This window comes from Garra rufa, chromosome 20 (assembly GCF_049309525.1).
Source record: "Garra rufa chromosome 20, GarRuf1.0, whole genome shotgun sequence".
Classification (NCBI taxonomy): Eukaryota; Metazoa; Chordata; class Actinopteri; order Cypriniformes; family Cyprinidae; genus Garra; species Garra rufa.
In genome coordinates, this window is record NC_133380.1 from 19,369,537 (window position 1) to 19,385,371 (window position 15,835).

The following is a 15,835-nucleotide window of genomic DNA, read 5'->3' on the forward strand; positions in this document are numbered from 1 at the left end:
GTCCTTACTGTTTTTCTGGGTCTTTAACGTGATGCAGGGACAGAAATTTCTTGGATTTCATTAAAAATATCTCAATTTGGTTTGGAACGACATGAGGGTGAGTAATTAATGACAGAAGTTTCATTTTTGGTGGACTATCCCTTTAAGACATTTTAAGTACTTCTCTGGAATAGTAATAAAAGCATGACATTTTTCTACATGTAATGTGCACGTGTTTTTGTTCATGGTACCTGGAATGACAGGTGGTGTCATCTGGCCGTCCTTGCTCAAAGGCTGATCTAAACGTGATTTCTCCTTCTTGCCAAAGAGACGGCCGATAGAGGACTTTATGCCCTTCTTTTTGTTGCCCCTAAGCAGAGAGAGAAGAGAAAGAATGAGAAAAAGAGACACATTGTGTGACTTAAAGCATCATAAAGAGATAGCCCACCTAAAAAGAATCATTCTGTCATCATTTACTCATCCTTATGATGTTTCTAAACCTGTATGAAAATTTAAAGAATCTTGGTTATTAAAGGGATAGTTCACTTAAAAATAATGTCATGTCATGTCATGTCGTTTCAAACCTGTAAGACTTTCGTTCATCTTCAGAATAAAAATTAAGATATTTTTGATGAAACCTGAGAGCTTTCTGACCCTGCAAAGACAGCAATGCAACTGATACGTTCTAGACCCAGAAAGGTAGTAGGAACATTGTTAAAAATATGCTGTGAACGCATTACAAATTATTAAGTTGGCTTTTTTTTTTCTTTGCACAAAAAAATATTCTCATAGCTTCATAACATTACGGGTGAACCACTGATGTCAAATAGACTATTTTAACTATGTCCTTACTACTTTTCTGGGTGTTGAACGTGTCAGTTGCATTGCTGTCTATGCAGAGTCAGAGAGCTCTCAGATTTCATCAAAAATATCTTAATTTGTGTTCTGAAGATGAACAAAGGTCTTACAGGTTTGGAATCACATGAGGGTGAGTAAATAATGACAGAATTTTTATTTAAGCCATTTCGGTACCCTTTGACTTCTATTATTTGGACACAAAACACAATGGAAGTCAATGAGAACCAAAACTCTTTGGTTACCAACATTCTTTAAAATATATTCTTTAGTGTTCCACAGAAAAAGAAAAAAATCATCCAGTCCTACAGATTTGGACTGGCAATAAAGTTAGTAAATGATGACAGAATTTTCATTTTTGGGTGGACTATCATTTTAAGGGCTGTTTACACCCTTATTTTTGTAGAAAAGAAAATGTAGTGACAAAGCATTAGAACTATTATCAATAGCAAAACTAAGCTGAGCAGTGTTTACTTTATGCAAATAAGAAGTGAAGTAATATGGATGCTATGAATAGGAGTGCAGTGATCTGTCAGCTGACACAGTTGGAAACTGCAGTCAAACAAAAACAGTAAGCAGGCTTGGTGCCCTTAGTAACTGCCAGAATGAAGGCATTACTTATGCTGCAAAATGCTTAAAAGAACTGTGAGATTTGACGCAGTAGATAAAGCATTCATCTGAAGTATGTTTACAGTGGTGGCCAAAATTATTAGAACACTTGTATTTTCACCAGCTAAAAATGGTTTTGATAATTTTGGCCACCACTGTACATAAATATTTATAAAGAAGGTGCTAATGGTACATAAAAAATTCTCTCTTACACTGTATAACATGCATGATCATTTCTGTTTGCAGTCTTTTAATCAAACTAACTGGCTGCCCTGCTGAGAAATGCTTTGTTATTCCTGCACTCTCATTTGGTTCTATCGAAGCCAATTCAATTGTACTGAAATCACTCCTCCCCTGACATCACCATAAATTTGTGTGAAGCATTCACTCGTGATAAAGCTGGGCTGCTCTGAGAGGCAGTTTAACTCTCCAACAGTGATGTGGGAGTAGGAAAGACAGAGAGAAAAACCACACATCAGGTTTGGTTTCTTGCTTTGATTCGAATCAATGTGTATTAGTCTGAGTGTGGAGGACACCTTCTGAAAGTCTTAGTTAAATTTAATCAGCCAGACTATAAAAGTGTGAGTTGCACACGACAATACCCATGGCTCATCATTAAAATTAGCCATATAAAACATCACACACAGCTAAAACCTCACTGAGCTTAAATAGTAGAAGATGCTCTAGAGAGAACATCTGGAGCAACATAATTTAAAACACAGCGTGATGGCTAAATATGACGTTTCCCACTAGAAAATCATTACTTTGTATAAGTAAGACTATAGTGATATTGTTTTCATTTTTTGTTTTAAATATGGATATTTTTCTTACACAAACGCATTGATTGACATCAGAAGGCCTTCATTCAAGCCATGTGGAGTACTTTTTATGATGGATGAAAGAATAAAGTCATATACAACTACAGTTGAGGTCAAAAGTTTATATCCCTCTTTTAGAATCTGCAAAATGTTAATTAATTTACCAAAATAAAAGGGATTGTACAAAATGCATGCTATTGTTTATTTTGTACTGACCTGAATATGATATTTCACATAAAAGATGTTTACATATAGTCCACAAGAGAAAATAATCGTTGAATTTATAAAAATTACTTTTTAATACTATGTTGTTACCTTTTTTTGTTTAGTGGTAGTTGTTCATGAGTCCATGGTTTGTCCTGAACAGTTGAACTGCCTGCTGTTCTTCAGAAAAATCCTTAATCCTTAAACAAATTATTTGGTTTTCCAGCATTTTTGTGTATTTGAACCCCTTGTTAAACAATGGCTGTATGATTTTGATATCCATCTTTTCACACTGAGGACAACTGAGGGACTCATATACAACTATTACAGAAGGCTCAAATACTCACTGATGCTTCAGAAGGAAAAACCATGCATTAAAAGCCAGGGGGTGAAAACTTCTGAGTTTAAATATCAGGGTATATTTAATTTATTTTGTCTTGTTTTGAAACATGTAATAATCTTATGTAGCCTCTGAAGGGCAGTTCTAAATGAAAAAAAAATGACATTTAGGAAAAATAAAAAAAATGTACACATCCATTCTGTTCAAAAGTTTTCACCTTTATGCGTCATTAAATGAATCGTTTTTCCTTCTGAAGCATCAGTGAGCGTTTTAACCTTCTGTAATAGTTGAGTCCCTCAGCTGTCCTCAATGTAAAAAGATGGATCTCAAAATCATACAGTCATTATTGGAAAAGGTTAAAATATACAAAAATGCTGAAAACCCAAAGAATTTGTGGGTGCTGAAGGATTTTTCTGAAGAACAACATGCAGTTCAACTGTTCAGGACAAACAAGAGACTCATGAACAACTATCACTAAACCAAAAACAAACAAAAAAAAACAGCTGTGGATCATTCAGATAACAACACAGTATTAAGAATCAAGTGTATGTAAACTTTTAGACGGGGTCATTTTATAAATTAATAACTTTTTTTTCCTTTTGTGGACTATTTGTAAACATCTTTTATGTGAAATATCTTATTCAGGTCAGTACTAAATAAACAATAACATGCGTTTTGTATAATCCCTCTTCTTTTGGTAAAATAATTAACATTTCGCAGATTCTGAAAGGGGGGTGTAAACTTTTGACCTTAACTGTAGGATGGCTTGAGGTTGACTAAATCATGGGTAACTTTCATTTTTGGGTCAACTAAGACTTTTGTCTTTGAAATCTCTGGGGTATTGCACATAACAACACATGGAGGTGTATTACAGAACAAATGTGGGTCACACGTGACTTGAACAACAGCAAGCTAACAGTAATTAACTAGTTTATAGAGCCACAGTGTCAAGAGCAGTTGAGTGTGTGTGTGTGGGAGAATCACTGCCTATAACAAACTCTCATCTGTCCTCAAGTGTGCCTGCTGGGAAAATTACGTCTCATCCAGTTCAATCAGAAAAGGGTCTATTAGCACCTGAAACGTGATCGTCAGTGGATTTGTGTGTGTGTTTACCCTCGGCCATCCTCAAGGCTTCCTGTCAGCTGAGCGAAGTTCATTTGGTCTAGTCTAAGACTGCGGGGCGAGGAAGGGGGCGACGTCTCACACTTGATGGTGGCCTTGTCCTCTCGAGCCTCTACAGGAGACTGAGACAAAAGCACACAAACAAAATCATCGCACAAATGACATTTCCCACATATCCCTGAACACAAACTCATTAATACACACCTACAAATAAACACATAGACAAGTTCATATTTTTCATCCTCTCTAATGCAAACACACATAATTAGCACAAGTAAGCCGGTTTTCGCTGAAGTCGTTAAGAGATGAAAACACACTTACAGCCACTCGTCTGCGATGTTTCCTTAAATCACTAGGCTGAAGTGTTAGCAGGAAGAAACAAAGGAAGATGCAAGGTGACAGAGTGATGTCAGTGTTAGACAAAAGGCAGTTTAACAGGGTTAATACAAAGTAAAAGCATATTGCAGTGTGAAGCAAGGATCACCAGGGTCATGATGCCCAATTCGTGGGCCGCTGAACCGGATGTCAGTTTGGGCGTGGATCGGCCACTAACAGGAGGCGATGAACTGGCCAGAGAGAGGGCGGTGACGGAGGTGGGGATGGAGGAGCGTGGCCGTAGGGTCACGTTGAGGCCATCCATGCTGCCGCTGTTCACTCGACTCTCAATCTCATCCGCCCGGAGCTCCGCTGATTCTCGCTCTACCTGGATCATTCTGGAACAGAAGGAGAGAGAGATTCAGCAAATGGAGAGCAAGAATTCAAAAGTCCTACATTAAATATACACAAACATCCCAGACAGCACGTACTCTCAGAAGAATACACTTCAGATCAAGGCCAAACTCAAATCTTAAGTGTGTCTGAAGAGCAGCAGGCACATCTGCCAGCCTTTTCCAACATTTTTTTTTTCATCCAAGAGACTACCAGTAAATTTTTTTTTTTTTAAAGGCGGCTCTTCTGCTCACCAAGCCTGCATTTATTTGATACAAAGTACAGCTAAAAGAGCTCAATTTTGAAATGTTTTTACTACTGTTACTGTTTTCTGTTTGAATATATTTTAAAATGTCATTTATTCCTGTGATCAAAGCTGAATTTTTTAGCATCGCATCATTACTCCAGTCACATGATCCTTCAGAAATCATTCTGATATTTTGAATTGCTGCTCAAAAAACATTAATTATTATTATTACTATGTTGAAAAATTCTTAAGAACAGTATTTATCTTTTTGTAACATTATAAATGACTTTATCATTACTTTTGATCAAATTAAATAATTAGTTTATGTAATTATCTAAAAAAATATATCTCAAGTTCATTTGGATCATTATGTTCATCAAAGAATCGTGAAAAATACTGAATTAAATATTGATAATTATAATAAAAACGTTTCTTGAGCAGCAAATCAGCATATTAGAATGATTTCTGAAGGATCACGTGACACTGAAAACTGAAGAGTAATGACTCTGGAAATGTAGCTTTGATCACAGGAATAAATTACATTTTAAAATATATTTAAATAGTAAGCAGTTTAAATAGTAAAACTTTTTCACAATATTACTCATTTTGCTGCATTTTGAAACAAATAAATGCAGGTTTGGTGAGCAGAAGAGACTTTAAAAACGTTTACATCTTACTGTTCAATATATATTTAAAAGCATTTAAGACAGTATTTAAAAAAATCCATATTAAATAAACATTATAATTAATGTTATATTTATTTATTGTTGATTTTTTAATAATATAGTCTTAAATTATTGTATAATAACGTAACATAATATTTTAGTTTTTTGTAATCATTTATATGAGAAAAGAGCAAGATACTGGCACTGGTTACCATTTAATTTTATTTACAATTTTAAATCATGTTGTTTCCTACAGTTGATGTGTTAATAAAAAAATACTAATATGATTGATTGAGTCCTTAAAAAAATATAAAGTCAACATGCATAATAGTTATAATATAATAATAATAATAATAATTTACAAATTTTACAAAAACACTAAATATTAATTGTTGGCTACCTATTCACCCAATAAGATGATATAATTAGTGCATAATGTGTAAACATGAATGGCTATGTATATATGTCACGTTGGAGTAAGGGGAGGTCTGGGTCCAAAAGCAGGTAAGTAATTTTAATGATGTTAACAAAATAAACAAACAAACAAAAAGCCAACACGGCAGAACATAACATAAACTCAAATACTAGATACACAAAAACCAAGGCCAGGAATACAGGAACGCAGAGCAGACAGACAGTTGACAGAAGACAATGCAGCAATGAAGCAGGAATGAAAGGTGAGAGTTTTTAAAGACCAGATAATAGTGAACAGATGTGAGTGAATCAGTGCTAATGACAAAGACAGGTGAATGCAATCAGGAAGTGCAGTGTAGGAACAGCGACCTCAGGAGGCTGAGGGGAGACCCACAGCCCCGATCATGACAATATATATATATTTTATACAACAGTTCTTTCTGGTCCTCGAATTTGATAGGCTGAGAGGAGTGCGATATTCTAGTGATATCATTACTCCAAACGTTTCACCCTTTGTATCACTTCGTTACTCGACAATAATTTTAGAAATACAAACAAAAATTGTGAAATTTCTGTCACAGAATGTAGTTTTAAGAGTTTTTTAAGCATAAATGTACTTGTTTAGACTTCAAATAAGTGATTTTTTAAATAAAGATCTATTTGCAAATTTGCTTCGATGTTTTCGGAGATGTGAGCTCCAGGGTGTCAGCGGCCATTTAGTGCTCATGAACCCACCGAACCTCATGCCTATGACTGAATCAAAGTCATGCTACTTGTGTGATATTGCCCATATATACATTATAATACATACATTATAATTGTGCCTAGAATTTACTGAAGCCATAAAATGCATTACTAACAGCTTCATAGTGCATTATGCATTCAGCCTTCAAAGATAATGTCACCGGGACTCGTCTTACTGTTGATATACGTTAATATTCATGCAATGGAAGTATAGTCTATTGAACCCTCATGAGTTTAAGCCACAGCTCAAGTCGTGAGTCATCGCTATCTGCACACTGCTGCACATTGCAGGTGATAGCTCTGCTATTGTCTGGCATTTATATTCATCCACAACTCAGAATCAATCTGTGTGATGGGCATATTCAACTTACAGACTCACAAATATTGTCATATATGACAGATGGTCTACCTCCAGCACTTTGAGCTTCTGTAAGGAATCCAGACAGCTCGATATCAGGACAAGCTTCAGAGCACTGTTTGGATTTAGACTGAAGTTTTTGGCCTGCCTGACAGTTTCTGTTACCGTTCTGGTTATATCTGCGGGCCGCCAGAGCACAGAGACACACAGGTGCTCTTTAAGTCTGCCTGCAGGGTCTAAGCCAATCTGAAATCGAAAAAAGGTCATTGAGTTTGAGAAGAAAGTTGGCTCTGGCTGTAACCCGTCTGAAAACTGTGTTCGACAAAGCATGTGTTTCAAGCACAAGCTGGATCAAATGAATGTGACATTTTGAGCATCTAAGCTGATATACTTAAGGCAGATGATTAGATTTCACACAAGTCGCTAGATATGTTAGATTTGAGCCATAAAATCTAATTAAACAGCCTACTTTAGCTACTGTTCCTTTAAGACTTATGCAAATGACTTCTGTCGATTGGCTAATGTCTTCACAAGTTAAATGAGTAACGACACCCCCATCATAACGATGAATACTGAATAGGTGTTGATAAATAAACATGGGCGGTCACATGTTAATGTGTTGATAGTTCTGACATCTTAACTATGATGCACTCTGACTGACCGCTTAGTCATAACTTGTAAGCTTCAACAGTTTTAAACAGCTTTCGAAACAAAAACAAAAAAGTAGTGAGTGGTGCTACTTCAAGCAAAACTTGCTGCCACAATACTGGTTGTCAGCAGTGGTGGACGAAGTACACAAATCAAGTACTTGAGTAAAAGTACAGATACGTATAATAAAATATTACTCCAGTAATAAAAAAAAGTACTCCTTTTTCAATTTAACTTGAGTAAAAGTACAAAAGTACTCGATTTTTTATGTAGGTAAGTAAAAAGTACTGATAGATAACGGTAGGTTTATTTGAACAATGAGAGACAACAAATAAATCCAGAAAAAAACATTTCAAAAAAGTTATAAATTGATTTGCATTTTAATAAGGGAAATAAGTACGCAAAACATGACTTAGCAAAACCCTTTTTGGCATTCACAGGGGTCAGACGTTTCTTGAAGTTGGCCACCAGGTTTGCACACATCTCAGGAGGGATTTTGTCCCACTCCTATTTGCAGATCCTCTCCAAGTCATTAAGGTTTCAAGACTGACATTTGGCAACTTAGACCTTCAGCTCCCTCCATAGATTTTCTATGGGATTAAGGTCTGGAGACTGGCTAGGCCACTACAGGACCTTAATGTTCTTCTTCTTGAGCCACTTCTTTGTTGCCTTGTCCGTGTGTTTTGGGTCATACCATCTATGACCCATTTTCTATGCCCTGGGCCTGAAGGTACATGGCCCCATCCACTGTCCCTTTGATGTGGTGTAGCTGTCCTGTCCCTTTAGCAGAAAAACATCCCCAAAGCATAATGTTTCTACCTCCATGTTTGACGGTGGAGATGGTGTTCTTGGGGTCAAAGGCAGCATTCCTCTTCCTCCAAACACGGCAAGTTGAGTTGATGCCAAAGAGCTCGATTTTGGTCTCATCTGACCACAACACTTTCACCCAGTTCTCCTCTGAATCACTCAGATGTTCATTGGCAAACTTCAGACGGGCCTGTACATGTGCTTTCTCGAGCAGGCGGACCTTGCAGAGCTACAGTATTTTAGTCCTTCACGGCATAGTGTGTTACCAATTGTTTTCTTTGTGATTATGGTCCCAGCTGCCTTGAAATCATTGACAAGATCCTCCAGTGTAGTTCTGGGCTGATTCCTCACCGTTCTCATGATCATTGAAACTCCACGAGGCTCTCTTGTAGCCCATTCCAGCCTTGTGTAGGTCTACAATCTTGTCCCTGACATCCTTGGACAGCTCTTTGGTCTTGGCCATGGTGGAGAGTTTGAAATCTGATTGATTGGTTGCTTCTGTGGACAGAAGTCTTTTATACAGGTAACAAACTGAGATTAGGAGCACTCCCTTTAAGAGAGTGCTCCTAATCTCAGTTTGTTGCCTGTATAAAAGACACCTGGGAGCCAGATATCTTGCTGATTGATAGGGGATCAAATACTTATTTAACTCATTAAAATGCAAATCAATTTGTAACTTTTTTGAAATGCGTTTTTCTGGATTTTTTGTTGTTGCTGTTATTCTGTCTCTCACTGTTCAAATAAACCTACCATTAAAATTATAGACTGATCATTTCTTTGTCAGTGGGCCAACATTCAAAATCAGCAGGGGATCAAATTATTATTTTTTTCTCACTGTAGGCTACTTAATTAAATTTTATATTAGCATATTTTTTTCAAATCCTACTGCTCAAAATACTTGGGATTTTCCCAAAATAACCACTATATGAAGTCAGGATATATTTTTGTTGTTGATATGGACTTCGTTAACGAGAGTGATGTAGTAATGTTCACTGTGAAGCTTACACTGTGATGTACCTGAGAGAAAACTGATTTGACCATTTAAATTTCACCAGTAAGAAAACAGCTTGTTTTGCAGAACATTACAGTTATATATGACACGAGAATAAGGCCCGAAGTTAGGAAGAACATTTTAAGGAAAATATAATTATATTTTCATAATGATGTTTTCTTCTCAAACCTTGTCTGTGGTGTAAAAACACCCCTGGCCAAATTCCCCCAGAGAACATCACTTCCCACTTTGATAATTACTGTAGTTACCATGTTCTGAACATCACATCCTTTCTTCTTTCCTCAGATGTAATCTATCTAGGTGGTTTATCTAAAAATTACCTCAACTTAGAACCAGCAAACTTGTTAGCTAGACAGTTAGCATCAGCTAACAGTATTGACTTATTTTCAGTATGGTTATGAATTAACATTCATAGAGACACTGCTGATGTGTCTGAATTTAAGCATGTCAGTGGGCTTAACTACTTCTGTGCAGCTACTAAAACAAAACAAAATTATTTCGATATTATGTCACTTTTAATAGTTTATATCCTAACCTGATTTCTTCATTGATGGCATCCAGCTGTTCCTGCAGCATGAGGGCAAGCGTCTGGGCGTCCGAGTGCCCGCTGGGGGACAGCATATCGGCTGAGCTGAATATGGTCTCGCGGTCTTCATCGTCCAGGTCAGACAGCTCAGTGTCGCTTCCCATCAGGTGAGTACGGCTGGCCCGCAAGCTGGAAGGCTGAGAGCGATCCCAATCCTGCTCCACCATTGCCAGGATCTGTGAATAAAGACATGGATTAGAGAATAAACTATAACAAATCAGGCTTTCAGATATTAGTGTTTCAGTTAAATCCGATTTGCTATAAACATTTTATTGTGGATTAGAGAATCTGGAACTTACAATGAACATATCCAACGAGGCAAAAGAACAGAAGAGAGAGAAATTAGTTTAGAAGGACAAGGTTTGTCAGTGACTTTAGTACATATTTCATGCTAAAACAGTTTTGGTTTAAAATGGTAACCGATGGAGATGGTAGCTGTGACATTGACACCTTTGTGGGTTCATCCCTGAGAGCCACCAGTCGACCTTTTTGAGCCCGTCGTATCACCCCGGTGGAGGAGTAGTGGTCACCCTGACCTTCCACCACTGAGAAGCGCAGGTCCGTGGCACTGCCAAGATGAGACCTGAGCCGGAGCCAACAGAAAGACAGAGATAAAGAGGCTCAGACACGTTATTTAGGACATACAGCAATATCACTTTTAAAGGGATAGTTCACCCAAAAATGAAAATTACTCAATGATTTACTCATTCTCAAGCCATCCTAGGTGTATATGACTTTCTTCTTTCAGATGAACAGAATCGGAGTCATATTAAAAAATTTAAAAAGTTTTGTAATGGCAGTAAATGGGTGTTGAGATTTTGAAGTCCATTAAAGTGCATCCATCCATTATAAAAAGCACTCCACACAGCTCCAGAGGGTTAACAGAAGCCTTCTAAAGTGAATTGATGCATTTAAGTAAGAAAAATATCCATATTTAAAACTTTTTAAATCATGATCTCTAGTTAGTCTTGCGAGAACCAGGTTTTGTTTGAAGCAAAGGAAAACAAGTCTGTTTCAATCTGCTTTTGGCTTATATCGAAATCCTCCAAAATTTTTCTTTACGAATCCTCGATTACGATTAAATATGGATGCTTTTAGGGCTGTCCTCGATTAAAGATTTATCTGGTCAACTAGTAATCGTTCATTTTAAGCATTAATCGACTTCGCCATTTTCTGTGGAATTTTTATTATTAATCTTTTTTTCTGCGACTAATACAATTTTAGTCAACCAAGCCTCTTCTCGTTGACTAACGGTTAGTCGACTATTAGAGGGCAGCCCTAGATATTTTTCCTACACAAAGGCATCATTTCACTTCAGAAGGCCTTTATTATCCCCCTGGAGCCGTGTGGAGCTCTGCACTTTATTTTGCCCTAAAAACCTCAACAACAATTCACTGGCATTATAACGCTTGAAAGAGCCAGGACTTGAAGACTAGGATGGCTTGAAGGTAAGAAAATCATGGGGTTAATTAGATTTTTGGGTAAACTTTCCCTTTAATGAGCGAATAAAAACAGGGCTCATATTTTAGTATATTAACATATCATTGTTTTAAATCTGAATGTCACCTAGGATGTGTTCCGTCTCCAAATGCTCCGCTCCTGCGCTTCAAATGATCGAGTTCAGCCCGTAACTTCTCAATCTCACCGATAAGCCTCTCCTAAACAACCAGAAAACATAATTCTTTTAGAATTATTATTTAAAAAATCACTTTTATTTATGTATTATTCAAATAGATAAAAAAAAAATATTAATACTTTATTACACAAAGATGCATTAAATTGTTTAAAGTTACAGTAAAGACATCTATAATGTGACAAAATATCTATTTTCAAAAAATGCTGTTCTTTGGAACTTTATATTCATCAAAAAATCCTGAAAAATATTTAAACAAAAATATTTATATCCATGTGACACTGAAGACTTGTTATCACAGAAACTACAAAAGTGAAATAACCAAAGCCAAAAACTGTTAATATAATGATGTTAATTAAGAAGTCCATGGACACGTTATGCTCCTCAGTTACAGTATCTCTTGAAATTTGGTTTCACCTCTGGTTGTTGCTCTTGCTCTGCAGATCTCTGTGATATTAATGAGCAGTGGTACTGTACCTTGTTATGATGGAACTCTTCCAGTTGTTTTTGGGAATTCTCCAGGTCATGGATGAGTGCATTCTTGATGGAAGAACAGGAAAAACAGGACAAACGAAAAAAAGTTGAGAATAAGCTTAAAGCTGTAGGTTTTGCCAAAGGCAACCTGTACATTCTCTCTCTCTATGTGTGGTGCTTCAGCCTGTCCCTTCACATCTGGCCACTCATTCCATCACAGTCTGTTCTGTCCTTTCAGCTCACAGCTCAAAAGAGAAAATAACTGGGTTCTGTTCATTCAAGCTGAATAGGGAACCTTTATATCTATATTTTTCACAAGCTATTTCCAGAATATGGCTGTGTACTCTCTAGTAGGGGTGGGTGAGATGCTGGTAGACATGATTAACTGGTAGAAATTTGTCAACTATTGTCCATCGACTACATCTTTACTGTGGTTACACGCTTATGTGACGTCGCTGTGCCACGTGGTTACAAAAAATGTTCATGCTTTTTTAACCATTGTGGTTTATAAACAAGTGATTTAAGCTTAAATCACATAAAAAAAACTCAATTCGCTATATGCACAAGCTGTCTGAGTGCTGTTAGAGAGGCGCGCACACATGAAGACAGTGCTCATAGAGCGCGGGAGTATTAAACATTTTATTTATTAAACATGTTATTTTTGTCACTTAATAACCCTTAAACAGTGAAAAATACACCTGTATGTGTGTCGTTGTATATTATTCTTAAGTATCATCATAAATACAGTAATTTAGGTCTTAAGTGAAAGCAAACAGCTGAGAAAGAAACATGTGTAACAGTATAATGGGGTCAGGGTAGCTCTTAAAGTTATAGCAGTCTAATTTTCCTGCTGTCTGTCATTCATTTTAATCACACAAAAGAAGAGAGAAAATTTCTCATGACCAAATCACTTTCATGACTTTGAAGAATATGCAGTGGTTTTATATATTTGTTTACTTTATACAATGCAGCATTTTTATTTGATCTAATGTAGTTTTTGGTCCTATTGCTTATAATTAGTTTCTTATTTTGATTTAATCGCTGACTGTTTACAGTCAGTTTGTTTTCAGGGAGCTTTTTAAGACTAGTATTAGTTTACTGTGATATTGGCACTTAATATTTCTATGGTATCAAAAATTTTGATCTCATAAAGACCTTATTTAAAGCAAAAATAACTATATTGTGATATATATCGTTACTGTGAAACAAAATTAATCATATCATGAAGATTTTGGTCAAATCGCCCACCCCTAAATCTAGGATGAAGGCAGACTATAAATATGGACATAAATACAAATATATATTTTTAAATGTTCAATTTAATGCATAATGTTTATAATAATTTAAATAATTTCCTATGATTCATTTGCATTAAGCAAATAAATTAAAATTTATATTTGTAAATAAAAAAATGAAAGAAATTAAATCCATTAAAACATTATAATTTTTTTAAAAATTATTTTAAATAAAATAAAATTTTCTTTATTTTAATTTTTCAATAATACTATTTGCCACATATCTTATGTTATTTACATTTTTCCTTTTTTTTTTACCATGCATGAAAATCTGAAATCCAGTCAGTTTCCCAGTCAGTAATGAGACCCATGTGTTGGAGAATCAGTTTGTCAGTTTGTGTTTGCTTGGTCAAATGGTCAAATGTGCACAGTGCAGGCATGTCTAGTAAAATCCATACCTTGTCCTCCAGCGCAGCCATGCGCTCCTTCAGGTGAAGCTGAAGCCGTTCATTGGACTCAGTGAGAAGACGGTCCACAGTGTCAGACAGACGTTTGTTATGCTCCTCGTTCATCTTCTCCCTCTGCCGAGCCTGAGATTGAGTGAGAGCAAATAGAGAAGACAAAAGGGGAAAAAAAGGGAAATATGAAACAGTAGCAAGATAAGCTTAATCCTAGATATGGCTTGATTTATGGGATGCCTATTGAATTTGTTTTTCTGGTAGAACCAATAGAGGGCAGTATTACACCCTGAAGTACCATGATCATATTTCAGGAGTTTTATGTCTGATTTTTAACTCTGGTTCATGATATTAAAACACATAGCTGCCTCTAAGAGTTCACATTTTGCTTCAGTTTTTTTGACTAATTTCGCACATATTTCTATGGGTGTTTGGTGTGCATTATGTAATAATCCCTCTAGAAAATGAATAATGACAGTCCTTGTTGTTGAATGCAAGGGTGATGACTTTTAAACACAGTTGCGGTGGGATATGGGCACTCAGTTGCCTGGCAACAAAATCTTAATTTTCTTTTGGTGGCAACGCTCTTTAAAACGTAGCCAACAGCGAGCACTGTGATTGTCAGGAAAGAACCGGAGCTGAAGCCCAGTCTGAGGTGTAAGTATCAAGGTTTAATTAAGGCTGAAGGAGGATAAGGACTCTCTTTGACTGCTTTAAGTCATTAAAACCATCAGCTCGCACGCAGGAGGAAATTAACCATGCATGAATTATTCAAAATCCAAATATAGCAGCCAATTACAGCTCAGCTCTCACTGGGGGTGGGGAAATTCATCTGCAAGATGAGCTAAAAAATGTCCCATATTCTCATAGCAGCAGCATGAGCGTGTGAGTGTGTTTGTACAGGAGTGCTAGCTTATCGATCTTCGTGTGCCTCTGTGGTGTGTGGAAAAAAACAAACAAGAAAACACAAAGCAGCACAGGCTAATCAGAGCGGTCAGCCCTCAGAGTCCCCATAGTGGGGTCAAATACACCGCCTGCAGGCATGGACAAAATCATGCAACAGGTCACACGTCTTCCTTAACACACACACACACACACACACACACAAACACACACATTTAGTATCAAATTAGGACCATGTACTTATATTGTTTTAATATAAATCTATTTAAAATAACTACAGACTAACCTTGAAACGTTTTTTACGGTTTAAAAATACAACTGTCAACAAACCACGGTTATACATGTCCACTGACTTCAATACTCTTGTTAAAATACATGGTAACACTTTACAATAGGTAACACTTATATACGACTTTTCCCTCAGTAAATTCCTAATTTGCAGCTTATTAATAGTTAGTAAGGCAATTGTTAAGTTTAGGTATTAGGGATGTAGAATAAGGCATTAAAATATGCTTAATTAGTACTAATAAAAGGCTAATATTCTAGTAATATGCAACTAGTTAAGAGACCTTAAAATAGTGTTACCAAATACATTTTATTATATATAAGTATTACATTATATTGCACATTTAATTTAAAAAATATATTTAAAATTCATTATGGTAACCCATTAGTTAATGCATTTACTAATATTAACACTCTAGTGTTTTTAATCTATGTTAACATTAGTTATTAAAAATACTGATCCATTAAATAATCTGGTAACACTTTACAATAAGGTGTCATTTGTTAACATTACTTAGTGTATTAACTAACATGATTGAACAATGAACAAAACATTACACTATTTATTAATCTTTGTTAATGTTAGTTAATAAAAATACAGTCGTTCATGTTTGTTCATGTTAGTTCAATAATGCATTGACTAATGTTAACAAACACAACTAGTGATTTTAAGGGGAGATACTGCAGGCAAAAATGCAGTTTTTTCATGCAGCTGTCAAGTTTGAAATTTT

The 15,835-nt window shown here is 36.0% G+C and overlaps 1 protein-coding gene across 7 annotated transcripts in view; it reads right to left on the minus strand.

Annotated features, from left to right (window-relative positions):
* ppfia4 (PTPRF interacting protein alpha 4) overlaps positions 1-15,835 on the minus strand; it is a 147,567-nt gene that overhangs the window by 16,321 nt on the left and 115,411 nt on the right. For all 7 annotated transcript variants that reach the window (XM_073825360.1, XM_073825357.1, XM_073825359.1 and 4 more), the window contains exons 10-18: positions 13,917-14,048; positions 12,227-12,289; positions 11,683-11,774; positions 10,567-10,699; positions 10,066-10,271; positions 4,412-4,640; positions 4,249-4,284; positions 3,919-4,049; positions 231-349 (exon numbers count right to left, since the gene is read on the minus strand). In XM_073825360.1, the coding sequence (XP_073681461.1) occupies positions 231-349; positions 3,919-4,049; positions 4,249-4,284; positions 4,412-4,640; positions 10,066-10,271; positions 10,567-10,699; positions 11,683-11,774; positions 12,227-12,289; positions 13,917-14,048 (1,141 nt within the window). The remainder of the gene's footprint in view (positions 1-230; positions 350-3,918; positions 4,050-4,248; positions 4,285-4,411; positions 4,641-10,065; positions 10,272-10,566; positions 10,700-11,682; positions 11,775-12,226; positions 12,290-13,916; positions 14,049-15,835) is intronic.